Source organism: Agelaius tricolor, unplaced genomic scaffold (assembly GCF_023055355.1).
Source record: "Agelaius tricolor isolate 1412-34295 unplaced genomic scaffold, bAgeTri1.0.p SCAF_3, whole genome shotgun sequence".
Lineage (NCBI taxonomy): Eukaryota > Metazoa > Chordata > Aves > Passeriformes > Icteridae > Agelaius > Agelaius tricolor.
Window position 1 is genome coordinate 19,787,329 of NW_027269263.1, and position 26,429 is coordinate 19,813,757.

General features: G+C 43.4%; 2 protein-coding genes across 2 annotated transcripts; one reads left to right on the forward strand and one right to left on the reverse strand.

The window, feature by feature from the left end:
• On the forward strand, positions 1-6,741 carry KDELR3 (KDEL endoplasmic reticulum protein retention receptor 3). Its single transcript, XM_071422871.1, has 5 exons — positions 1-741; positions 1,689-1,789; positions 2,297-2,455; positions 2,784-3,036; positions 5,933-6,741. The coding sequence occupies exons 1-5, from the start codon at positions 651-653 to the stop codon at positions 5,971-5,973; spliced, it is 645 nt and encodes a 214-aa protein (XP_071278972.1). The 5' UTR covers positions 1-650; the 3' UTR covers positions 5,974-6,741.
• On the reverse strand, positions 6,740-26,387 carry DDX17 (DEAD-box helicase 17). The gene is made up of 13 exons (XM_071422864.1): positions 26,074-26,387; positions 21,917-22,067; positions 19,853-19,952; positions 19,580-19,713; positions 18,914-18,979; positions 18,470-18,611; positions 16,735-16,895; positions 16,474-16,646; positions 16,042-16,152; positions 15,525-15,586; positions 14,992-15,051; positions 10,522-10,761; positions 6,740-9,877 (listed from the first exon to the last, which is right to left on the reverse strand). Exons 1-13 carry the CDS (start codon positions 26,115-26,117, stop codon positions 9,354-9,356), a joined length of 1,968 nt encoding a protein of 655 aa, XP_071278965.1. The 5' UTR covers positions 26,118-26,387; the 3' UTR covers positions 6,740-9,353.
• Positions 26,388-26,429: the final 42 nt, after the last annotated feature.

Here is a 26,429-nt window from a genome sequence, read left to right on the forward strand (position 1 = left end):
CAGAAGGCTGCCGATGGAAGCAGGACAGAGGTTACTGCGCCCGTGGCGAATATCCCTGGAAAGCCTGGCCCTCCTCTGGCCGGAGGGTGTGTCCTCAAGGCCAGAGGATGGGAATCCTGTTCCCTCTGCCTTTTCCCCTTTAACCACACTTCCGTGTGTAACTTGAGACAAGCAGGGGAAGAAAAAAGAGGATGGAAAAAAAAAAAGAGAAAGGGAAAAATAGCGCAGTTATTCCCGCCTCTGCCTCCTCCTCTCTCTCCTCCCCGGCCAGCCAGGAGCCACGTCACCGTCACCCAGCGCTGCTTCGGGGCTGCTCAGCCTGGAGAGCGCTCCGGGAGACAAACTCCAACTTCAGCCCAAAGCAGAGAGAGGAAGGCCCTGGGCTGGGAGAGCGAGAATCCACCTCAGTGGAAAAGTAAACAAGGGAGACATCCGCCTGGCAGGGGAAAGGCATCTGCAGCCACGGGGCAGGGGAGACTGAACTTTGTGCTACGAGGAGGAAGGGCTCCGTGCTCAGGGAAAAAGGAAAGTTGAGCCGAAGGAAATCTTTCATTCAGTCGAGGCTCGGCAGAGAAAAACTTCCCGCCCTCGCCCTCCCTGCCTGCAGAAAGAGCCCCACTCCCTCCACCCCAGAGGAGTCCCCTGGCACCATGAACATCTTCCGCATCCTGGGGGATGTCTCCCACTTGTTGGCCATCATTATTCTCCTGCTGAAGATTGTGAAGTCCAAGTCCTGTGCTGGTGAGTGCTCCCATGTCCCAGGGAAGGAGGGTGGCCCTTCTCGGAGGGCAGTTCGGTGAAGGGTATAACAAAATGGGAGCTGGGAAGGCCAGTGATAGCCCATAGGAACTGGCAGCCCTCCCCCCTGGGTTCTCAGAGGGAAGTCATCCTCTTTCTCTGGGAGGTCTCCCGGCCAGGAGAGGGCTGTGCTGGAAGGATGTGATGTGGCAAGGCGCACAGCCTCAGGCAGGTGCTGGTCTCAGGACAGTGAGGCAAAGAAGAGGGCGGCAAGGCTGGAGTGAGGTGGAAAAGGAGAGCAAGAGGTTGTGGGCAGCACCAACACCAACAGCCTGGAGAGGAAGCTGCTTTAGGTTGGAGGTTCTGTCAGTGGTGGGCAGGTGCCAGAGGCTGCCCCATCCCAGGGCGAGGAAATCAGGACAGCAGCTTCCTGCAGGAGAGTTTTGCTCATAGTTCACTTCTCATGAGATTTTGGGGCTGGGCTGCTGGGGCTGTGGCCATTATCACAGGTACAGGAGTGGGTGGGCCCGACTGCATCTCTCTGCCAGCAGTGGCCAAGTTCCATCAGTGCCCCGGGGCTGCTCCTGCAGCTCTTCCCTCCTGTGGCAGATGTCCCATCACACAGTCCCCTGCTGAGGTGGGCGGGCAAAGGGGGAAGGGAGGCAAGAGAAAGGCCTTTTGACAACAGCAAGGACTGAACTGGCCGAAGTGGTGAACATGCCCACTGAGCACCAGCTCCTACAGGCAGCACTCAGGGGCATCAGCAGGAGCCTGCCCTGTCGCTTGGGAGACTCTGGCCACTCTGGGGTGGAGCTACCTCAGCACCCACACACCAGCCCTGGCTCACAAAACAACACACTTACACATCAATGCTTCCAAAGGAGGCGTAAGGGGAAGCCACCACCCCACAGACCTTTCCCTTCATCTGCTTTACTTTCTCTGCCACACAGGAATCTCTGGGAAGAGCCAGATACTTTTTGCCCTCGTCTTCACAACCCGCTACCTGGACCTGTTCACGAATTTCATCTCTGTCTATAACACTGTGATGAAGGTAAGGAGAGGGCAGTAAAGCAGGAGAGGTTCCCCTCAGCTTGCTATGGTTTCCTGCGGAGGTGAGGGTACACTGTCACTGAGTTTTTCAGTGAGTTTTTCAGCCAGGAAGGGATAAGGATGCTTCCTTTGGTGCCACTGTCCCTCCATTGACCAAAAAACCCCCTTGCCATAGTCAGTGAGTGAGCTGAGCCATATTTAGTACCACTAAGACCAGAACAAGATGCCATGAACCCAGCCTGGGTGTCCTTGTACAGCAGGAGCGTTAACATAAAGCTGCCACCGAGCCAACCTCTTCAAAGAGTGCCCCAGAGGGACTCAAACGTGAGATTCCCATGGTGCAGCAAGCTTTACCTGGCCACTGAAATATCTCCAGCAGAAGTCAATCTGTAAGGCAACACAGCCAAAGCATTCACCACTATCTTGATGTCTGGGAAAGCCAGCCTCTCTTTAAGCACAGAAAGTGCAATTGCAGGTAAGGTCTTGCCATCTCCCTTCTCTCCCACAGGTCATTTTTTTGATTTGTGCCTATGTCACCGTGTATATGATCTACGTGAAATTCCGGAAAACATTTGACAGCGAGAACGACTCCTTCCGCCTCGAGTTCCTGCTGGTCCCTGTCACAGGCCTGTCATTTCTGGAGAACCACAGCTTCACCCCCTTGGAGGTAAGTAAAGGTGAGGCAGGAAAAGGGAAGGGAAGCAGCAGCAGCCTTACACCAGGCAGCAGAGTGAGCAGCATGTTGAATAGCCAAGATTTTTAACAGCAAAAGCAGGCAGGAAAGGCAAAGTTGGCAGGCCTTGAAGACAGTACCATCTATAGAGGAGCTCAGCGCTGTCTCCTCTCACTCCCAGCACAGCGAGCTCATTTTCCCCAACTTCAGCAGCACTACTCATCCCCCTCACACATCAGTGATTTGCCAAATGAAAAGCTTCAGGTCTTAACACATACTAACCAGCACTGACTCCCCACTGCCTTCATTTTGCACCTCACAGATACTCTGGACCTTCTCCATCTACCTGGAGTCTGTGGCTATCCTTCCTCAACTCTTCATGATCAGCAAGACAGGGGAAGCAGAGACCATCACGACACACTACCTTTTCTTCCTGGGCCTCTACCGTGCCCTCTACATTGCCAACTGGGTCTGGCGCTACCACACAGAGAATTTCTACGACCAGATCGCTGTTGTCTCTGGGGTGGTACAAACCATCTTCTACTGTGACTTCTTCTATCTCTATGTCACCAAAGGTAGGTTGCTGTAATACTGAAAAGTTCATTCATTCTTGCAGTACAGGGTGGAGCTGCAGCTTGCCATGTATTAATCCTTACAGGACTTTATTTTTTGCTGGGTTTGTGGTGCATATTGTGCCCCTGAAGTCCAGTTTAGAAAACATATCTATTGACAGAGAGTGGGCACCACTGCTCGCAAGGCTCTGGATGTGTGTGTGTGAAACACAGCAAGAATTAAACCAGAGTTAAGCCTGGTTTAACCTCCCCTCGGAAGTTAACAACTGAAGTACATTCAATTCTACATATATTTTGAAAGATTATGAATCACACAAAAAAAAAAAACAAAAAACAACAAAAAAAACCAAAAAAAAACTTTGAAGGGGAAAAAATAGCTGCAGGCAGACAATGTACCTGAGAAAGCAACTGCAGACATATGGAGATATTGTTAAACCTTCTTTTCCTTTAATAGAGAAGATCAAGTTCTTGATTGTGAAGAACTGATTCTGTAGGAAGATGGGCACCTGCACAGACAAGACACTCCTCTTCCAAAATCAGATGCCCCTTCCATTTCAGTGCCATGCTTTGGTAAATGGCCACCAGAGCTTAAAAGTGCACCAAGGGCATAAATCCCAATAGAATATGCTGCAGTTTGCGAGGCTGAAGGACACTTCAAAACATCTTTCTGTTGAGAAGGATGGAATTAGATTAAATTAGCCAAGGGGATAACTGTTTTCCTCCTTCTTCACTTTCCCCAACAAGTCTGCCAAAAGCAGTAATGGCGGCCCTTGTTTGAAGTTTCAAGGGATGGATATTTGGTAGCTTCATGCAATATACCTGCTGATAGAAAGGTGACAGGAGCACTGAGCAGGTGGCTGGCCTTGGCAGATTAAGACTTCCTTCTGTCATTAAATATTTTTGTAGCCAGAAAAATACCTTCTAAAACTGCCATCAAGGTGCTCCACGTCAATTCCATTTTTTTTTTCTTTTCTAAACGAATTCCCATTTTAGCTCCGCTCAATTCATGTGTCCTGTATTTTGTGAGAAATCCATACCCTTTGTAGCTATGATGGTGGAACAAAAGGGGGAAAAAACACAACTGCTGGCTTCCAATCTCACACTGCTAGTGGCAGAGCTGCAAAATTTAGGTGATACAGGAGGCAGAAGAAAAAACATTTGTAAATGGGACATCACAGCAGGAAAAGAATTGCTTTTTTTCTCGTTTCTTTTACACAAATGATCATGGGAGAGAAACGGTGTCTGAAGACATGCAAATACTTTGCAATCATTTATGAGAGCCAGCAATATTTTAGTAGGTTGCACCTCTTACATTCTTTCAAAAAAACGAAACTTTTCAAAACATTTCTAACACTGAAGAGCTCAGAAAAAAGGGCAGCAATGATGAAAAAAGAAAGCAAAAATGTGTTATATAAAGAAATGGATTTAGTAAGACTTCTGAGCCTATACCAAAGCACTGCAAAGGGATTTTTATAGAAAGCTACTTCTTTTTATCTTGTTTTCAAAACTAGATGAGCTCCCTTCTGTTTAACACAAGGACATGAAAGATATCCTGAGGAGGCTTTCAGCTCCCCAAAGAGCTTGTATTTCACAGAATGGCCAGGGGTGTGGGCAGTCAGGGTGGAGGGGGGAAAATCACCTAATCCATGCTCCTGCTCACATTTTTCAGGGTCTTGTCCAGTAAGAGTTTGACTATCTCCAGGGTGAAGCCTCTCTGGGCAATCTGTGCCACTGTCTGGCCACCCTCACTATAAAATACTATTTTCAGATGTTTAAGTGGAATTTCCCGTTGTCCATTGCTCTGTCACTAGGCACCACTCAGGGTCTGGGCCTGTCTCCATTCCTCCCATCCAACACTTGTGCACATGGGTAAGGTGCCCCTCAGCCTTCTCAACGCTGAACAGCCTCAGCTCACAGCCTGTGCTCCTACATCAAGATGCTCTTGGGGCCCTTCTTGACTCCCCATCTCTTGTTCTGAGCCCAGAGCTGAGCCCACCACTCCAGCTGTAGCCTCCCAAGGCTCAGTGGAGAGGAAGAACTCCCTGCTCACGCTGCTGGCAATGCAGCTCCAGAGGCTCTTTGCTTCACCACGAGGGCACACTGATGGCTTGTGTTCAATTTAGTGTCCACCAGTACACCAAGGCCTTTTCTGGCAAAGCCGCTTTCCAGCTGGGCAGACCCCAGCACAAACTGGTGCCTGGGGTTGTTCCACCCCAGGGCAGGACATGCATTGGCTTTGTTGACCTTCACAAGGCCTCCAGCTCTGCACCTTGGCACGGCTCCTCCAGCCTTGCCCGGTCCATCAGGCCCTCCCTTGTGGTGCATCCTCAGCATATCACAGCCCTGCCCTTTGGCACCCAACAGACACAGCCCCAGTGCCCACCCTGGTACCACCCTGTGCCAGGCACGGCCACTCTGCACCACTGCCCATTGCACACCCAGGACAGTCCCCAATCCAGCCACCCCCTCTAAGCCTAGGGGTCTCTGGCATTTCCCAGAGGCATCCCTGCCATCCCAAGGTTCAGCTCAGGTGGGCTGGGAGGGGCTCAGCAGGGATCTGGCCACAGACATGGATTCAGGCCATGCTCTGTATCAAAGGGAAAGGAAAGCCCTAGGAATAGCAGCACATCATCAAGAAAAATGTTTAAGATGGTCCACCCATGAGAACAAGTAACCATGAAAGTCAAACAAGAACCTTTTCCTTTAACATAAAGGAGGATAAATAGGTTGTGCTTTTCCCTCTTAGCAGCATTTCATAGTGGTTCTGTCCCATTGGCAGTCTGCAAACCCAGCACCCCACTATCTCGCACTCTAAATTGCAAGTCAGAAAACATAAAATTGTGGAAGAAATAGTTGAATTTCATTAAATTTACTCATTACCTTGTCTTTCTCTTTGCAGTCCTAAAAGGAAAGAAGCTAAGTCTTCCCATGCCTGTTTGAAGACATCCCACAGGCAGTGCAAGAAATTCCAAAGATGAAGCTGTTTAAGATCACAGCTTTCCTTCCCTGGCCCTTTTTGACTAATGGATGGCTCAGCAGAGTTTCAACCCAACACCAGGAAGACAGGGCTTGGAATGCTTTTCATCCATCAGACTCTTCCCCTCTATTGTTTTATTTCTTCTCACTTGAATTTGGTGCTAGTGCTGGCCAATACTGGCCAAAACTGAAGTAGTGCAATTTCTTCTCTCCCAGCTCTTCCCAGCATCTACTCTCAAAACACACCTCCACCCTGACCCTGAGGCAGCACAAAGGAAAATGTCACTCCCACTAGTCCTTCAGTAAGTGCCCATGGTAAAGGGAACATGTAACACACTTCATTAAAGTGTGCTAACTTAACTGACCCATTTCACAGGTTGCCATGTCTGACACGGCAGATGCTACAAACTGTTTTACTTTAACTCTGTAGGAACTAACACCCTCTTGAAAATTAGTTCTGCCTGACCCTCTCTCTATTCAGGTCCTGTAACATTTAAGAAAAACACATTGCCTTTGAATAACAGGAATCTTCTAATTCCACAAGTATTCAAACATCCTCCCTGCTCACTTATTTTCAGTTTCCTTATGTTTTACAAACAGGGACAATTTCAATTACAGTTCAGGAGGTTGCCAAGAAGTGTTTCCACCTCCTTGAATTTGACTTCTAAGACCTGGGAAGAACAGGGGCAAAGACAGCTTTACATTCCAAAAATAAAGACAAAGTTCACAATTTATTGACAACAGTGTTTTTATTTATACCTACAAAAGAAAACAAGATGGTATCAAAAGGACCATTTACCAACTAAGAATAGTAACATAGCTCTTAGTATCCTGTGCCTCAACACCACAGATCTATGAATCTCTCAATTCAAGTCTTCAGTAATACAACAGGAATGTGTTCAGAGACCAGCAGGTGTGTGAAACAAGATGCTGATCCCACACAAAGCTAGTAACTCTTCCATTGTTCAGAGAAATCCAAACAGTAAATTGCTTCAGGAAGTGGGAGGGGAGGAGACACCCAGCTCAGATTATCTGAAACCCCCACAAACTTTTTACAGATTGAAAACAATGCAAACAACACTAGAGGCTACTGCTTTATCAACAAGGGCCCTCCAGCTGGTACATGGAGCAGAGCAGAGAGCACCAGGTGGGACAGGGGCAGCACATGCCACAGTGCATTCAGCAGTCTGGTTGACACTCTGAACTGAACCGAGACCCTGGACTTCAGCTGACCTCAATGGCAACAAAGCACTGCAAGACTTGGCATTGATGTTTACACATGCACAAGTCACCCCAAAAGTGAAAGCTATAATGGACTATAAGGCAGCTTTGGCAATCCAGAGACCCTTTTTCAATCCAGTCAGTGAGATGTCCTACTTCTACAACCCTCAAATGCATTTCTGCATTCTACTCTCAAAAAAAAAAGCTCTACATTTGCTTGCGAGGGAGGCCAAAGACCTATCAGTCAGTGCCTGGATAAACAAAATATTTCTGGCTTTCACTTAACACAAGCAAAGGAACTCCCTGTCCATGCACTGGAAATATAAAATGGAACCAGGGAACTGAGGTTCTGGAAGGAATCTCCCTTCTCCCTGTCAGCAACCTACCTGTGTACTGCACAAAAAAAAAAAAAGAAAAAAAAGAAAAAAAAAGCGCATCCATCCCCCAAAATTTTACTCTGGGAAGAAATTAAATGTTAAAAGAAATAATTTCTGTATAAACAAGCTCTTTTTCAGGGCTATAAGAAGTTCCACTCTGCTACAGAAGGAGTGGGCTGCCTTGTTCATCCATATGCAAGAACGCCAACAGAAGAAACCCACAAGCCCCCTGCACTCTCCTAATGCAAAGAGCGTGCCTCAAACCAGGAGATGGATCCATCCTTTTGTCATCTTATCAGACCAAGAGCAGCCAACTCCTGTTATCATCTACTGTCTCTGAACCGTCTGGTATTAGAAATAACAAGTCAACATGCTTTACTAAGGGGGGAAACCCCCCTCACACCCACCTTAGCCTGTAAAATAAACAAGTTTTATTTACGTATGTACTAAAATTTCACTCTTCTCTAACATTGTCTAAAATACTACCTACCTGCAAGAGCTCAGCCCAAAGGGACCAGTGGAGCAGGGAAATGCACTCAAAAGCCAGAGAAAGTGATAGTCAGTGCAAGGTACAAAAGAAACAAAGCTTCAGAATCAAGATGCACTAACCAGCTCACCGCTTACCTCATGAAAAGGAGACCCCAGGCAATCTCCTCCTATGTTCCTCCCCCCGCCCTCCCCCAGCCCACCCTATTCAAACCTCTGAAATTTAAGTGTGGAAAACTCTGTCACATTTTATCGAGCGTAGCGGCACTCAGAACATTCCCCATGGCAAAAGGGAGTTTGTTTGTGAAGGACAGACAAACAAAATGACACTGTTCATCGTTTCAGTTCTGCATAATTTCTAGGCTCTCAAGGAAGACTTCTTTCAATAAACCAAACAGAAATTTGAGAGCCGTAACCAATTTAATGATAATCAGGCTCCATGCATTTGCAATGCTGCAATTTAACAACTGTAGGGAAAGAACTTACTTAGCTGAACATTTCAGCAGTGGTACTCACAGCAACTGTGGGTAGATGGTTTTCAGGTAGTGAATGCAAGACAGGTTTAGTCTCTGACACTAAACCCAAGCTCCCTACTGCAGGCTGTTACAGTAGCAGAAAATGGAGCTTCCAGAGCTACAGAAATTGTCAATAATATACCCAAGGCTTTACTCTGAACACCACCCAGCTCAGACAAATGAGAAGAGTTTTCCTATGGAAAGTCACCTACAGTAAGACTACAAGCAGTACTAGTGAGCTATTAAAAAAAAAAAAAAAAAGATTAGGAGAAGTGAGCATTTCTCTCTTGCATTTATATTTTAAATGAAGTGCTTTTTGGCTCCCCCAGAGTTTCCGATCTCTCTTTATACTTCCTGAAATTAAGTTAATGTGTTACAGAATAGAAACTTCTTTCCCTCAAAAGCAAATTTTCCCACAAACCTCAGACACCAAGATGATCAGCTGGAACCTATCTGCCTTATACCCTTTTGTTTTAGAAAAAATAAGATTTCCGAATTCCTCAACATGCAAGACAAAAATAATAAAATTTCCAATCAACTATACATATATCTTAAAAAAAAAAAAAAAAAAAAAAAAAGAGGACAGGGTCATTAATGTGGGCTGGGGGCCATTTTTGATAGGCTCAAGGGATTTGGATAGTGAATTCTAAGTCTAACTTGCATGAGAGACATCACAATGGGAAAGAAGAGAAAGAAAAGGTTCCTTTAAATGTAAGAGGTCTACACTGGCCACCAGCAAGTGGTTTCATTTGCGGGAGGGGGGCGGGGGCGGGGGAGGGGGTGGGTACTGGTAGGTGGCAGTCTGTCCCATATAGCCCATCACGTTAGTGGCAGGGGGCTGTGGAAACTGTTGTGACATGAGCGGCTGTGGCTGCTGGCCCGAGCGCCCCACCATCCCTGCATACTGCTGTTGGGTAGTGCTCTGTGAGGTTCTCCCAGCCGTGGCAGCTGTGGTGCTGGCACCATAGCCACTAGCACTGTACTCTGCAGTGCCATAGCCACTCGTGCCATAGGCAGCTGCTCCATAGCTCCCTTGAGTGTAACCATACTGGCTCTGTGCTGCCCCAAAAGCAGAATTTGGGCTCCCGTAGGCACTGCCATAGGTCTTGTTGGCTCCGTTGGCAAAACTTTCACCACGCTCACGGTCTCTGAAGCCACCTGAGTCTCTGCGGCCCTCTTTCACTCCCCGGAGCCTCCTGTCACACTCTTCCTGGTACATCAGGTTAGGGTTGTTTACCGAACTGCTCGTTCGGTAACGAGAACGACCTCCTGGCGATGGATACATTAAGATTTAGTGCCATGAACAAGTCTTAAACAATGATCTCTGGTACACTTAGGCCACCCTTTCTCCCCCTTCTACACCTCCAATTTTGCTCCCAAGGAGCACCTTCTTCTGACTGACTGTAACTTTTCTGCACAGCTGCGTACAGGCCTCCTTATTTTGTTCAAGGTGTAAACATGAAGTACAACAAGGGTTCTTTATGCATGTGCTTGGAGACAAAGAAACAGAAGACATTCAGGACTAATTTGGAAGTATAAGGAAACTTCTTATTCCTTCAGGGAATGGGAAGAAAAAGTGTGTCAGCTCCTGAAATGCAGTGTATTCCTTTACTGATTTCAATTTTGCCTGTCCTTAGCAGGAGCCATGAGGAAGTAATTACTTCAAGCAAAATCAGCTCCCTGATGACCTTATGAGAGAAAAAAATTCTACAGCTAAGGTAAAACAGGGACTGCCTCTCTCTTGGGACAGAAGTACTATTCTACATCAAGTGTTGGGACCTCAAGTACAGAACAGCTTTATTACTAATGTGTTATCTCAGACCTATACTTAGTACTTCCCTACCCTCTTAACATTCCCTCCCTCAAAATGGGGAATGTATCCCCTGTGTAGCCCTTCTCCCTTGTGCCATTACCTCCACCACCACCTCCTCCTCCTCTGTGGTCCACAAGCTGCATCAGCTTTGGATTGATGGCTTGATTGGCTTCTTCCAAGACTTTGATAAGCTCCCTGGCTTGTTTCAGGTTTCCAGGTGTGAAGAAGGTGTAGGCAGTACCTTTGTTGGTACTACGCGCGGTACGGCCAATACGGTGCACATAATCTTCGGAGCTGTTCGGATAGTCGTAGTTTATCACAAATTTAACATCTTCCACGTCTTGTGAAGTGCCCAGGAGCGAAGCACAGTGAAAGGGTGGGGTTGAGGAAAGGGGAGAAGAAGAGAGGACGTGCCAACGAAAGGTGGGGAGCACGAATGCAGGTGACAGTAATAAGAAAAAAAAATACAAAGTTAGTAATTGCCCGGAATAAATACAAGACAGACTCATCCCAAAAGAGTACAAGACTGAAATTTAAGATCATCAGGAACAAAGGTCAGTGTCCTGAAAAAGAATGGCAATTTTAAAGCAGCTTTGCCCTGCACTCAAAGTCATCCTCCCCGGAATGCATTTCTCTGTCTTCTTGCGTCAAAGACACTGATGTTTGTGAATAAGTTAACTGAATTTCATATTTCTTTTTAACACAATCTGTAAAGTGAAAATGTCACCATCAGACAGAGCAAACTGGGGTGGAGGAAGGGCAGAACTGCCACCGTAAAGCTTTTACTCTGTTGGGAGAAGTCTAACAAAAAATAACAGTAATGAGATCACTTACCTTCCACTCGGCAACATGAAATAAAAGACAGTCTTAAAAATATTTACTTTTACAGTACTAATAAAATACAGTGAACTAACTCCCCTAAACTAAAGCTTTAGGCATTCAAATTACATTAGTTTTATTCAGCCAACTCATTAAAAATTATTCAGACCTAAAGTATCTTAACTCAGCTTTGTAGTTATCACTAGAACGCATTGCACTAACATTTCTATGCTGCTCTGTCCAGTTCTGGCAAGCTTGCACAATTTGGACAATCTGAGTTCCGTAAGCAATTCCCTACTTCCAGTTCAGATGGAAGCAGGAAATAAAATTATCAAAATGGCTTTCTATACAAAACAGTTTTGAAATTCACGAGTTTCGAATTGCGTGTTTTAAGACAAGACTTTGTAAACTTATGCGACAGAAACCAAGTAAATGTTAGTGCAGTGCTTCAGTGAAAGCACCTTAAGTACCAAGAGCACCTATTTGCTGTATTATACAGTATTTTCAAATGCACCATTCTACAGTAAGAGCCCTAACAGCTCATAAAAAAAAATTTAAAATCTGCATTTTAACAAGAATATTCTGAAAATATCCAAGATAAAACACAGATTTTTGTGATTTCCTTTCCTCTTTTTGTTTTGTTTTAAAGAGAGAAACATTCTCTGTTTGTTACCAGACCGATGCACACTCCCTCCTCCTGTGGGAAACCGCTGCAGCCGATCCCGTCTCTTTGCCTTTTATTTTTGGCGGCCTCCTTTCGAAAACTCCGCCCTCTGACACGGGACCACTGGAGCGCGGGGAGCATGCATCAAGGGTCCGTGGCAGCGAGAAGTCCCCACACACGCTCGCTCTGTGAACTGGCTTAGACGCTTCTCTGTAGCCCCTTTTGGTTGGGAAGCGCCAGAGAACCTGGGTTCAGGTAAAAGTTTCAGGTCCTCCAACGCTTTTTGTCCCCTATTTGGGGCTCTTAGGGGCAATTGTCAAAAAAATGAAGATACAAAAATTACATCCAAAGGGTCAGACTGCATCTATTGCCCAGACTGCATCAATTTCAAAAGGGTTGTAGGAAAAATAAAAACATTGTGGGTTGTTGTGACAAGAGGGGGACTTTATGTCTGTTTCTTATTACAGCAAAGGGGGGGCTCCTCAGTCTTTGCTGACTCCAAAGTCCTGAATCACACCAAAAAAAGGGAGTGAGAAGGCAGGTTTCACAGGGGGCTGCGCGAGTCTCCAGCTAGGGTCCTTGATGCAACAGTTTTTTTAAAAAGGGAAAGTGGAGAATAGAGAGGAGTACGTGTGACAGATTGCATCTTCACAGCCGGGGTGTTAGCTAGACTGACAAGCTCCAGGCTACATGGTCCTCAGCCAGTCCCGTTTTGCACATCCAGTAGCAAGTGACTTGAATTACCAGAGAGGATACAAGGATGTGCTTTCCCATCAGAAAGCACAAGGAATTGTAGCTGCCAATGCAGACAGAACTGACTTGACTGGGGAGGAGCAGAAAGAATGGGACAGCAGGAAGAGGAAGATGCAAGGGTGTTTTCCAGACTAGAAAGTGGTCCTGGTAGAGCACGCAGCTTGCTGAAGACCAGAGTGTGCACAAGATTCAGCTTCTCCAGTCTAGCGTGCTCCAAAGTGTTTGTGCACACTTGCAATCCTCCTGCACTTTTAGAAAATTTTAGAAAATAATGTAGCAGGATCAGGAATGGAGACTGTAAATCATTTTTGACAGCTACCTGGGAAACATTCCCTTTGTCAGACCATCAGAACACGCTATGGAACAGACAGTCTCCAATTATTAAACGGGACAGATATAAACTAGCAAACATGCTAGTCTACAAAGCTGTTTAGACCATCATTGTAGATGTATCCCCACCCCTGCACTGAGAATTATCTGCAGCTGATATCAAAGCTTCTGTTAAACAAAACAAAACAAATTCAATGTTTTTAGTTTAATAGACTGAACAAAAAAAAAAAAAAAAAACCAAAAAAAACCAAAAAAAAGTAAAAAAAAATAAAAATCAGTGCAGAGAGAGGACCTCACTCCAGGGAATTATCACAAAGAAGTCATTACGGGACTCAGAACTTACCTGCAAGAAGCTTTTTTGAAACCAATGTTCCATTAGGAAGAGGGAAAGCCCTGGTGACTCAGCCAAAAGGCGCGCGCCCCTGTTTTATGTTATTTAGGTAGAAGCCTTCACTTTCCAGGATCTTGGAGGAAGTCGTCCAGAAGTTTGCCAGTTAAGTGACTTACTTTAAGCAGCAAACTCAGGGCCCCAAAACAAGTAGAGATGTTGTTCAGTAACAAGAAACAGACTCTGATACCTTTCCCCCTTAGCTTGGGTGAAGTGGACGATGGGAAGTGAGGAGACTGTTTTCTGAAGTGTTATCCAATTGAGTAGTTTTGGGGGAGTGTTGCTTTTTGTTGATTTTTTTTTTTTGAGGGGTTGAGGCTGTTTTAAATGTCTAGGCAAGATGCACAAAGAAGCTACCAGCACATAGCAAGCCTGTTTAAAAAATGCTGCTAGACAAAGCAGCTCTCTTTCATATAAACTGGTTTCAGGCCTCAGTCCCTTCTCCCAACAGGCCCAAGCTCTAACTGCACAGGTCCAGACATGACCCTAGAGGGCAGAGACTGAAGTCCATATAATCACTTCCTGAGGAAGTGCTGGACATTTTTTGAGGGGGGAGGGGAAGGAGGGGTGAAGGTTGTGTGAACAGAGGCTGCCAAGTCTGTTAATGGTCTGCCTGTATTAAAGTGACCATATGATGCACAGCACAGCCACCCTTTCAGCATACAAAGAGAGCTCAGCTAACTGAGGCTTTTAACAAACTAGATTCTCTGAGTTAAATCTCCACCCATTTGCAGTCATTTTGTCTAGAATTTACTACAATGAGACATTGACTCTCAAGCAGTTTATCGTCTACCACACTCAGGGTGGGCAGAGTATTCAACATCTGTTATTAAACTCAGAGCACTTCAGCAGCCATCCTCCTCTTCTAGGGTGGGCAGATGCATAAGGACTGTGCTCAGCACATGGTGTTTCACAACACAAATATGCTTATTATAAAAGGGGGCACAACTGATGCATCCAGACAGATCATTTTCATGCCACCAGAACACAGCTGTGCGATTTTGATTCAATTACACATCTGGGTAACAAGATGTTTAAGGCCATATATCATCTCAGTGGTCCTGCCTAGAAGGAACACAGAGGAGGAGGGAAGGTTACATGTCAAGAGCAAAGATCTGGAGCAGTGCTTTCTCAGATGTGAATACATCTGCAGGGTAAACATGCATGTACACTGGGGTTGGTATGTTCAAATCTGTGGTGTGCCATACGGGGAGAATATTCACTATTTGCTGTCGAAATGCTCTCCCACAGCTTCCTACTTGAACTTTATCTGACACGCTCTGAACTGAGAGCAATCCATCCCTAGCATCCAGCAACAAAAGCTGGATTTGGGGAAGAAGTGAGTGTGGTGGAAGGGTTGGGTTGCATAATTGGACGTCTCTTCTCCCTCTTGGCGATCGATTGGTCATGCCTAGGCCTTGCTGCAGACCAAAGCCTGTTCATTAGGAGCAGGAAGAGACTTTGAATATGAAAGAAAAAAAAAAGATTAATGTTAAAAAACGTATTTCACATGTGGGGGAAAATCACGCTTTGAATTTTTTTTTTTTAAGAAACGTTTTTCAGTCCAAAGAAGAAAAATATGCAGCAGTAGGCAAGAGTGGTCTATGTGTACAAACCTAGCCCACGAGATGCAACGTCGGTAGCAATGAGGATAGGAGCCTTTCCAGAACGAAACTCTGTAAAACAAAGCATGCTATGAAATAAGATTTTCCAAAATGATAAAAGTTACCCAAATTTGATTTACATTATATGCTCATCTTCGAGAAGATAGATAAGGTGGGTCAATTCCAGAAACACCCACTAGTCAGGATATAATGCCTCACCGATTTTTCAAAATCCAGCTGTGTTAAGCAATTTTCCCACTTGTTTTATCAAAACAAACAAAAAAAGGAACATGTACTGAAATTAAGAGCACAAAGGCAAGAGAAGTCCTTTTACAGGTGTCTATTTGGTCTAGAGATAAAAACCAAAACAAACCAAACCAATTAAAAAACAAAAAAAACCCCCAACCAAACAAAAAAAATCCAAAACAAAACAACGAACCAAAAAAAAACCTCCACAAAAAAAAAAAATCCACACCAGAGAAAAACATGTCTAGGTAAATTAAGTACAGCAGCCCAAGTTATTTTCCTGTCAGTGATGGACTCACCATTAAGCACCCAATCTCTTTCTGGCTGACTCTTGTCTCCATGGATACACATAGCTGGCCAACTGCCAAACAGAGATGTACATTAGTATAGATAGAAAGTACATACATTAAAGGAAACAGGAAGCTTTACTGGCATTTTGTTTAAAAGGGAAAAACTGTAAGATTTGAGAAATATTTTGTTCTTTGGCCTCTAGCCACCCAGCATGTGTACTGTAAACCCACTACCTACATAAACAACCATTTAAACAAAATCACGTTTGCTATATTGACACAGTCTCCATCAGCATATCAGGATTCTGATACACTAAAAAAGCTGCACCACTTAGAAACACTCTCTCTTGTACTAATGCTTTGATGAGGTGGAATCTTTTGAGAAACAATGACTGAATTCAGCCCAGAAAATAATGGATAAGCTGCTCCCAACAAGAGCATGGCAAACATTTAAATCTTACTGCTTTTGATTACAATTTTTGTTTCCCACTAGGAAAAAAGCGGAGGAAGGGGAGAAGCTAATCACCCATCTCTGCGCATCCTTCGAGTGAGATCATCACATCGCCTCTTTGTCTCCACAAAGATGATAGTCTTGTTTTCCTTCTCTGCCATGATTTCTTCCATCAGCTGTATAAGTCTAAAACAGACATGAGAGCCAAGATGTTTAGCCACACATACCAGAATACAGGATCTCTCTCCCAAGAGACGTTGAGGACATACACAACACACATCCATATAAGTTAGTCAGTATCACAAAGAATTTCTGCTGGTTTACAGAGGTATGGTCAAAATATGCACCAGAAAATAGTTAATTATAGGACTGACTTACTTTGTAACACTCAAAGGTTAAATAGTAGTACAAGTAACTTCACTATTTAGAATTCCTAGAAGTCTTACAAAGCATTGCAGACTTTGAAGGACAACCAAAGAAAGCAAAATGGTGGGAACACCAGCTTACTTATGGTCTTTCTCGCTTTCCATGCATACATCCACTATCTGCAGGATATTGTGGTTGGCACTCAGCTCCAAGTTTCCCACGTTGATCTGAACATAGTCCTGCAGGAAGTCCTCAGCAAGCTGGCGCACTTCTTTAGGCCAGGTGGCACTCCACATCAGAGTCTGGCGGTCAGGCTAAGGAGAAGGGAAAACAGATCTGTTTACAGTACTAGATTTCAAACAGGAAAACAAAGGAGACTGTCCTTCTAAAAGAATCACGCACTCTTATCTGGTCAACAATTTTACGAATTTGTGGTTCAAATCCCATGTCCAACATTCTGTCAGCTTCATCCAGCACCAGATATGTACAGCGACGAAGGTTGGTCTTCCCAGCCTCAAGGAAGTCAATCAAGCGACCTGGTGTAGCAATGCAGATCTCCACACCTTCAGAAGAGAATAAGGAAAAAGAGTAAGGCTCTTCATTTGAATGTCAAGTGGTATTTTTAGTCAGAATGAATCACCTTCCAAAGCAAAATTGTTTTAAAAAAAAAAAGCACCACCCTCATTCGTACCCAAGACTGAGTCACTTCAGTAGAAGCCCTAGTTCTGTTTAATATGTTTTCCATTCTGAAATTACTGTTACAGTGCCATTAGAATAATAAATGCAGTACAGAAACTAAAAGGTTACTACCAGAGAACCCCTGTGAAGAGCTGTTCAAAAATCAGAAATGAAGTAAGCTTCTACTCAAGCCTGAACCACCTTCATCCAGATTTACACAGTCTAGAGAGATGTCATTTTCAAACACGAAGTGCTCTTCTTGCTGTATGGGTCAAATTACCTTCACTTTTTTTTTAATATATAAAGCCAAAGCATGGACTTTAATACTGAGCAATTATGCACCAACAGTGAGAGACAACTGTCTTACCAACATTTGTGGGGTAAGAAGAGAGTTCAAATATTCCTAACTAACACCAGGTTGGGTGATTTACACACTCCTTCAAAGAAAGGCCTGGTTTCCACCAATTCCCAAATTTTACAGGTGAGTATTCCAGTGTCACTGAAATGTCCACAGAGGGTTAAGTTTCAGGAAGAGGCTTGAAAAGGATTTTCTTCTTACGCAGAATATCTATTTTACAGCACTCCAGAAAGGTGTGCAAAAACCCAGCACGCTGATCCTTCCAAGAACTCTTTATGAAACCTTGGACTCTGCCACTCAAGATGCTGGGCTTGAGCTGGAAAGCAACTCTTTTCTTGAACAGAGATATCCCACAGACTTCCACCACACATGCTTTTCTCCCACTACTGCAGTTTGCAATAAGGACCCTGTGAACTGCAGTGGTAAGCCAAATTTTCTGATTTCTTGAATAGATCTGTTTGTGTATCTGCCTTGATAACAATTCTTCCATTTTTTCACATAACACCATTACATTTTATATCTGGTGAAGATGAAAGCCATCAGCAGATTGCTGAATTTGAAATTATGGATCACTAAAGCACTACCACATTAGAGTGGTTGCTTACAGCGTACATAGTGCTTAGTGCTTAAGAACAATTTAAAAAAAACAAACAACAAAATCTACAAACAAAACCTGTGACCAAAGCAAAACCACTCACTGTTCCTGCTGTCCAAAGAAGCATCTATATATTCAGAAACAAAGTGTGATTATTTGAATGAATATAGGCAGAAAATTTGAAATCTGCTTTAAGAAAAATCTTTCCTTAAACACGCTGGTATTGCATTTCCTTAAAATAACCTGTTTTCTTTCTGTGAAGTTTTCCTTTTCCCTTTCTACACCCTGATGATCTTCAAAAGTAGAATGTTCAAAGAGCAAACAAAAAGAAAATCTAATATCCAAGTCACTATACAGCAAATAGAACTACCTCATGAATTATCACTGTAACTGGAAAATGAGGCACTCATTCACTCTCACCCCCTTCCAGACAGGTTTTGAGAAGTTTTATTTTTACAGAGACTTTACAATACCACTCCTCCTGCAAGCACCCATTTTAAAATTACCTCTTTCTAAATCTCTGATCTGGGGGCCTTTGGGTGCTCCTCCATATATGCAGGTACTCTTCAGCCTTGAACATTTGCCATAATCATCAGCCACCTGCTGCACTTGCTGGGCCAACTCTCTAGTAGGTGCCAGAACCAGACACTGCAAAAGGAAATGATTCAGGAAGAGTCAAGCTGCATCCACATCCCTAACATAAAACCATAAGCAAAGTTGGACCATCTGCTCTTTATTAGTTAAAACATTTAAACATCTTTAGACAACGTCAGCATTTGCACAGAATTTCAACTGAGTGGGATGCTCACATTGTGATAATAAAAATTCCTATTCTGATAGGAACAGGATAGGAAAAGCTACTATTCTAATACATCAATTAAATAAAGCACCATCTCATTAACAATGTCATGCCACACATACAAAAAGGAAGAGAATCAACAAGCACTTACAATTGGCCCATCCCCCCTCTCCAAATATGGCTGGTGGTTGATGTGAACAATTGCAGGCAACAAGTACTAAAACAGAAGAAAACAGTATTTTTTTGTGATTCTGCAAAACCAAATACCTGCATTTATCAAGCAGAACAGAAGATTTTCAGAGCTGCTGACCAACTGCATCCACTTCGGCATGAGCACAAAAATTGGCTGCTCAGCATCTCTGAAAGGAAGGCTCACTTAAATTTGGAGTGTAAGTTAGCAGAACTGAGTAATGATTATCTTAGCCAATGTTTTCCATAAAGGATAAAAATACTTTTTAACTCTGCAGTTAAAACTAATGTCTGTGCTTAAATTCAACCATTTTTTTATTTTAACCTGTGTAGTTTATAAAACAAGTGTGCTAAAGAGAACATCCTGTTTTTTAAATCATAATGTAAGCATAGACCAAAGAGAACTGACTTAGCATCCAAATAGGAAGATGCACAAAACACACACCTGTGAATACAACAAGCTTGTAGCTGAGCTGAAACTCAAGTGTCCCCCATAATGCAATACAAGAAGCTTTAAAAATGTAATCATCCCACTGCTAGTACTGGGAAGGCAAAAGCTAACTCATAGGTAATTTCTACCAGGTAACCAGGAAAGCTAGCTGAAGAAATAAAAGGGAAAGGTACGCACTGCTAGTGTCTTCCCAGAGCCGGTCTGTGCAATGCCCACCATGTCACGGCCACTGAGGGCTAGTGGAAAGCCTTGGCACTGAATCGGAGTGGGCTCTGTGAAGTTCTGGTCCATCAAGGCATCCATCACATACTCTTCAGAATTCAAGAAAAGAATAAATTTTTTTAAAGGATAACTGAGGCTTTGGAGAACCTTTTAGAGAACAGAATCAGTAACTGTTTTAGGTATTTTCTGAGCAATCTTCATGATGTTAAAGATGGCAAAACTACTTACGCGGAAAGCTACACTGGTGGAAGGCAAACACCGGCTTGGGGCAGCCCTCCATCCCCCGAATTGTTATCTCCTTCTTCCTTCGCAACTCTTCAACTTCATACTATTTATGAAAAAAAGAAAAAAAAAAGTCAGATATCAGCAGGGACTTAAAGTGCATGTTTCTAACTACTAACTATCTTCTCACCTCTGGACAACACCTTTGTTAGAGAACTAAATTCAAACAGAGTTCTAGAAAAGACTGCTTTCCTAAAGACTTAAAGTCTGAGTTATTGTACAGATTCTCTGATATTCAGAGGTATGAGCTCTCTACATAGCCTAGAAGGACAAATGTCAATCTCTTCTTACAACCAATCCTTCTAAATGAAAGGTATGTTAAAGGAATATTTTCAGAAATTGCACTTTTTCCGGAAGCTAGAAATGACCAACAGCTTGAGAAATTATTAGAAACAGAGGATAAGAAATATGCTTTACGTGACAGTGCTAAGAATTAAGCAAACTAAATAGGTCCTAATATACCATGAACAGAAGGCCAGGCAGTCCTTCTCCTTCAATTAACACATTCCAGAGGCAGATAAATACAGAGTTCTTGCTGGATAACTTGCAACTCAAATGTTGCTTGGAATGTTTCAGATAATAAAAGAAGCTCTGACAACATCAAAATGATACCCTAGGACCTCACCACTCTTATAAGGAACTTCTTGTAATATTTCTGAAATGTGTAGACAAGCACAATTTCAGGATTAGAAAAAGTGTTTTATTTTTGTCTAGGTTATCTTGCAAGTCCAACTGCCCTTTGCAACATTCTTCTGACAATTCATGACCTTATTGTGATGCTTATTAGAAATCAATAGAGACACATGAATACCAAATATGCACTTTATCCAAGCAATAGATTCAGTATTTCTGAGAATCCCTTGAGCTTGAATTAAAAGGCAAAAAAAGAAAATAACTTCCGGGGAAAACGTGAAAATCCTTTTAGCTGGCTAAGCCAAAGGCAGCTACAGCAGCTGATGCAAACCATGGTTCAGTAGCTCAAGTTGTGGTATCTTCAGGAAGTTAATACCCATTTCAATTTCTTTATGCCATATCCATATTTCACACTAGAATTTGTAAGTCTATGCAATCAGATAATGACATTTTGTTTGTTTGCTGCCGCATGTTAAGAACAAAATCTTTAATTTCTAATTATAAAAATACATTGCACTAGAGAGTAGAAGACTAGACTCAAGTTCAGTAGGAAAGGAAGATTTCTTATCTACAGAGTGAACACAGAGTACTGCACCTGGCTTTGAGCCCCCTGTGTGGGAAGGACATGGTTTTTACAAGGCATGTCCAATTATGGGGGAAAGCTGGAGGCTACACTACAGGCCATATGAAGACATACTGGGAGGAGCACTGGATTTGTTTAGCTTGGGAAAGATTGGGCTAACAGTGACCTTTAACTGCTACTTTAACTACTTGATGGGTCACTAGAGGAAAGATGCTCAAAATCTCAGAGGAGAAACATTAAGCCCTGAGACAGCCACCCAGAGAGGATATAAATTCTCCTCATCTCTGGGGATATTCAAACTCAAAAGGACAAGGCACTAAGCAACCTGCTCTAGTTCTACCATTAGTGCTGCTCTAAGCAGAGGATTAGACTAGAGATGCCCCCAAGGCCTCTTTCAGCTCAAATTACTCTTATGACAAAATATTACTTTCAAACCTTTTTCATGTATTTTTGTCACTTTTAGTTCATTATCTTACATTTTTCCAGGGCTTCTCCAGGACTGTAATTCTCTAAGTTTTATCTCCACTGACAAATCACTAGACCAGACAAGCATTATAAAAAAGACGCATTACAAATGACAAAACATAAACTATCTCATATAAAAGGAACCAAGAAGAGAAGCATATCTTTTGCTAATGTTAAATAGTAAAGGCAACTAGAACCAGTATCCAGCAGAGTACACATGCCAAACAAGCTTAATGAAGAGTCAGCTCTACTTTACATGCTGTCCCAGACTTCCTAGGACAAGTTTTTCAGCTTGTGACATTTTCTGCTGTAGACAACATAGCACTTACTGGAGTAAGCCTGGCCACTTCTGGATGTTCCACATAAAAATTCTTCTCAAACTTGGGCAGTTCATTTAAATCCCATTTTTTCTTACGCAAACGTTCCCCTGGATTACCAAATTTCTTTGGAGGGAGAGGACCTCCACGACTTGCTCCAAACCTGTGAATGTGAATGTTAGTTACTTAAAAAAAAATACTACCAGTACTTAAAAACTATTCTAGAATTATTCTGGAATTTTCGTAACCATTTGTGTTTTCCCCAAGCTGACATATGAGCACAATATTCTAGCAAGTCACCTCCCTTCAATCAGTATGATGGTGTAAAACTTCTTGAAATAACAAACCTGCTTTGGGTTGGTTCTGGACATAAACCCATGTTATTGTAAATCACCCCTTTAAAGCTCCTGCCTCTAGGACATGGCTGCTGTACACCCATAGCATTTGTCTTGAAACTGACAGTGCACTTCCAACACGGTTACATAAAAGGGATGAGAAAAATCTCTCCTTGCAAATTCCTTCTCTGTCTCTCAAGGTTAGTTTTACACTAGACAGCTATTTCACTATCTCCCCCTCCATATCTTCTTTCCCTTCCTATCAAGAAGCATGCCTCAAATGAAAAACAGCAGACTGAAGAATAGAAAGTAAACAAGCCTAGCCAAGCCTGCAAGTCCATCTGTAATTCTGTAATCAACATTTAAAAAAAACCCTTTATTTTTAAAACACAGCCTAACAGGAAAAAAACTGCAAAAACAACCTGAGAAAAATCATATCCTCTCTGAAATGCATTGTGATGAAGACTGAAGAGAGTAAGAAGCTCATGTTCACAAAAAAAAAATCTGTTCTAGCAGAACAATTCAAAAGTAATTGCTCTTTCTCTCTAAGTTTTCTTTATCCAGTTAATTCTATATACATTTCAGAAGGTAAGAACTAACTGTAATGACTGGCTAATGAAATAGTCAAAACATGAGCTTCTGGCAGTAAGCTGTAAGAGTAACTAAAAACCATATGTTTATTTACTGTAAATACCATGAATTGCACTTTAAAATAACACACCCCCAAAAAAAGTTACAGCACTTTCATCAATATCCTACAAACTCAGCAGAAAGAACTTTTCAAAATGCTATCAAGTCCATTTTTGTCCTAAAGGTACAGCTTTATGCAAAAACATGAATTCATGAGACATGAGACATTTCAAACAACTTTTAGACAGCAAAACCATAGTGTCTGCACCCTACCCAGGTAGTCCACTAGTAAACAAAAAACTGGTAATGAAATAAACTGAAAGCAACAAAAATCTCTAAGCAACATTGTTACAGAGTAACCTGTGGAGGAAATAAGGAGTAGAAAAGTTACCAAAAAATAAACAACAGCTGAAAAAAAATTCTGAATTATCTTAAGTACAACACTACCTGCTCAAACATTAAGTACATTTGTTCTTTAAATCACTTCCCAATGGAAACTATAAATTATAGTGACTAAGAGACCAAAGAAACAGAACTCAAATCAACATTTTAACAGGAAGAAGATATAATTGAATTTAAAACCTGCTAAGTTAGTTTTAAAATGTCTGCTGTGTTGCAACTGTGCATTAGGCTTCTTCCTTTTCCTATAAATATCCCTTATTCTCTCATCTGTGTGTCTATCAGATCCTCTAGAGAGCTTGCAGAGTCATCAAGTTTTCTCTCATGAAAAAGACTGTGAAACACAACTTCAAAAATGCACTTAAGCATTATGCTTCCTTTCAGGGCAAAGGAAAAAAAAAAGGCACAGACTTTCACTTACAGGGACATTCACCTTTAGTGATGATGCTTGTAACCTATCATGCTAAACTGAGGTCAAAATGTCTAAAATGACAGTACCCAAGCAATTCCTACAAAACCCATAACCTCACTCAAGTCCACCAGAGGTTCAAAGGGTTGATGAGTTCCCCTAGAAAAGGAAACATAGGACAGGGCTGCCTGAAAGGCTGGACACTGCAACAGCTGGGCACTATGAATACCTGCTCCAAGCTATCCAGAGGGAGAAAATGACATATACTACACAGAAGGCACATAGTTTCAGTTCTCCACTCTTACACACGATCTGCCTGGATACTGACCTGAGAGGAAGGAGCCCTACAGCAGCCCTTGAATGCTGCTGCCTCTGTGGGGGTTCAGCTGCTAAACTGGCAGTAACTGACACTTCACATTCTGACTCCAAGTAAAATGAGATTCCAGCTCCAATTAAACTGACTTCAATCTATTATTTCCCTGGTTTGCCAAGAGCCTTCTTTTCAAAGGTAAATTCAGGCTTGCTCAAAGTATTCTTCCCTAATATTACTGGTGCCATCACTTCTGGGACAGAACTGAGTAAATCTGATACATTCCAGAGCAAAACATAACAATTTTCCATCCTAAGAAGTCACCTACAGCTCGTCCCTGAAAGAGAAAACTAGAACCCTTTTATGTGATTAGACTACAAAAGAAGTGGTGATAAAGTTTCAAAAGGTGCTGAACCAGCAGCACACTGGGTGGCCCAATATTTTACACAGGTTATTTATGAAGTAAGATAGTTGTTAGTGGTTACAAATATTTTCACACCTTAAAAGGATGTATGTAGCAAATTGAATGCACTAAAGCTTCCAGGGTAATATGCAAAAAAAAAAAAAAAAAATCATGCAAATGTCCACAAACTTCACAAAGAAGCATGTGGGCACTCTTTTTACTCATCAAAACCCTGATCTAAAAGAGAAGCATCCACTATAATTAAAGACTTTACAGAAAATGAAATAACACTAATTTTAAGGCATATCAAGTGTTGTGGCAACGCTTTGGCCGGTGCTCTTTTAAGTAACTGTACATAAATCTGCATACTCAAACTCACTCACTAAACTCCAAAACCAGCTGTGGTCTGATTTATCTCAGACTTGCCAAAGCGCTTACTCCAATGTCCTTGTGTTAAACTGAGCTGGAAATCTCTTAGCAGAAAAACACCAGAACCCTCCTCTCTGTGAAAAAAAAAAATGAAAGTATCTTTTAATTTCAGAATGTTAAATGTGGGTGTAAGATAAAGCAATGACACAACTATCTCCCTCCACAGACAAGAAACTGAATGTCAAAGTGCATGGCAATGTATAACAAAATATTCTTTAATCTCCCAGTGGCAAGGGAAAACAAGAGGAAAATGAAGTGGGCGAGAAAAAAAAAGGAAAAAAAATGGAGAGAAGACTCATTAATTGAGATCTAGCCTACCATATAGCAGAAATCACACTATGTTTTTTGCTAATCACTCTCAGAAATTAGTTTTAACTTTCTCTTTAAAAAGGCCTGGCACAAAAGCATTATTACTTTCAACGCTTAAAAACCTTGAGACTCAATCTAGTCACGCAGTATAACGCCACTGTATTTACTGCTGTCATTGTCGAAAGAAAAAAATCACATCAAATCAAACCTGCAAAAGCCTTTTGCAAGCCAAACCTCCTTTAAATAACAGATTCAAGAGTATCAAGCACTAGGCCTTTACAGAACCAGACAAACAATTTCTGTAGCACTACGCAAGCTTGGCAAGTGTGGTCCAGCACTACGGTTCACTGATCACCCTCCCGAGTGCCCAAGTCCCCCGCAAGGCAGCGTTTCCAATCCCATTTCCTATCACGGCAAGCCTGGGAGCGCAGCTGAGAGAGATCTTCCCCCCACTGCCATCTTTCCAGTAAGTCCAGAAGGAGCAATGACAACCAGAAGGGCAGACAGAAGGACAACGAGCCCTGCCAGGGCCACCAAGACCTCCGTGGCTTGCAGGGGGGAGGGTGCCACCGGTCTCGCGGGGTAAATAAAGAGGCTGGTAGAAAAAAAAATTAAGGGGGCAGGGTGGATGCAGGCCTTAAAATTTCACGCAAGGCTCAGAATTAGTTACACATGAACGGCGCAAAAGCTAAATAAAAAAAAAATTAAAAACCCCACAAAACACCCAAAACCCGCCACCCCGCCTTGGGAACCGATAAGCCTCCAACTACCCCCGCCCCCACACGAGAATCTATGGGGGGAAATCTCCACAGATGGGATTATGGCTCCCCCAATACCGCCACTCCAACACACGCCCCCCAACCCCGCGGCCTTCCCCCGCCCCCCAACGCAAGCGTTCGGCTTCCCCGCCGCCCCCCCGCCGCGCCGACCCCCCCTCCCCCTTACCCGCCGCGGTCTCGGTCGCGGCCCCGGTCCCCGAAGCCTCTCATCGCCCCCGGAGGGGTGGGTGAGAGGCAGCGGAACGCCGGCCGTGGGGACGGCGAGGGGCTGGGGGTACGGGGAGAGGGTCCAGCCAGGGGCGGCTGCGCCTCGGAGGCCTCGCTTTGCGCCACCTCGCCTCTTTGCTGGGACACAAAAGGAGAAGAGGTGGTCAGTGGGTCCGAGACCCGCTGGGCGTCAGCGGCCGGAACGGCGGGGCTCTCGGTCGGCTCCAGGGCCCGGGCAGTGTGGAGACACCAGCGTCTTCTTCCTCCGCGCTCCCGGCACAAAATGGCCGCCGCCGCCCCGGCCCGCTCCGCTTA

What these genes read in the sequence shown, in the direction of transcription:
- KDELR3 (XM_071422871.1), top strand. Translation starts at nt 651, where the DNA reads ATGAACATCTTCCGCATCCTGGGGGATGTCTCCCACTTGTTGGCCATC. An exon ending in TCTATAACACTGTGATGAAG is followed by an intron (nt 1,790 to 2,296) that starts GTAAGGAGAGGG and finishes TCTCTCCCACAG; the next exon opens with GTCATTTTTTTGATTTGTGC. An exon ending in CTATCTCTATGTCACCAAAG is followed by an intron (nt 3,037 to 5,932) that starts GTAGGTTGCTGT and finishes TTCTCTTTGCAG; the next exon opens with TCCTAAAAGGAAAGAAGCTA.
- DDX17 (XM_071422864.1), bottom strand. Translation starts at nt 26,117, where the DNA reads ATGAGAGGCTTCGGGGACCGGGGCCGCGACCGAGACCGCGGCGG. An exon ending in CCACCAGTGTAGCTTTCCGC is followed by an intron (nt 19,714 to 19,852) that starts GTAAGTAGTTTT and finishes TGAATTCTGAAG; the next exon opens with AGTATGTGATGGATGCCTTG. An exon ending in CGAAGGATGCGCAGAGATGG is followed by an intron (nt 15,587 to 16,041) that starts GTGATTAGCTTC and finishes TCTGTTTGGCAG; the next exon opens with TTGGCCAGCTATGTGTATCC.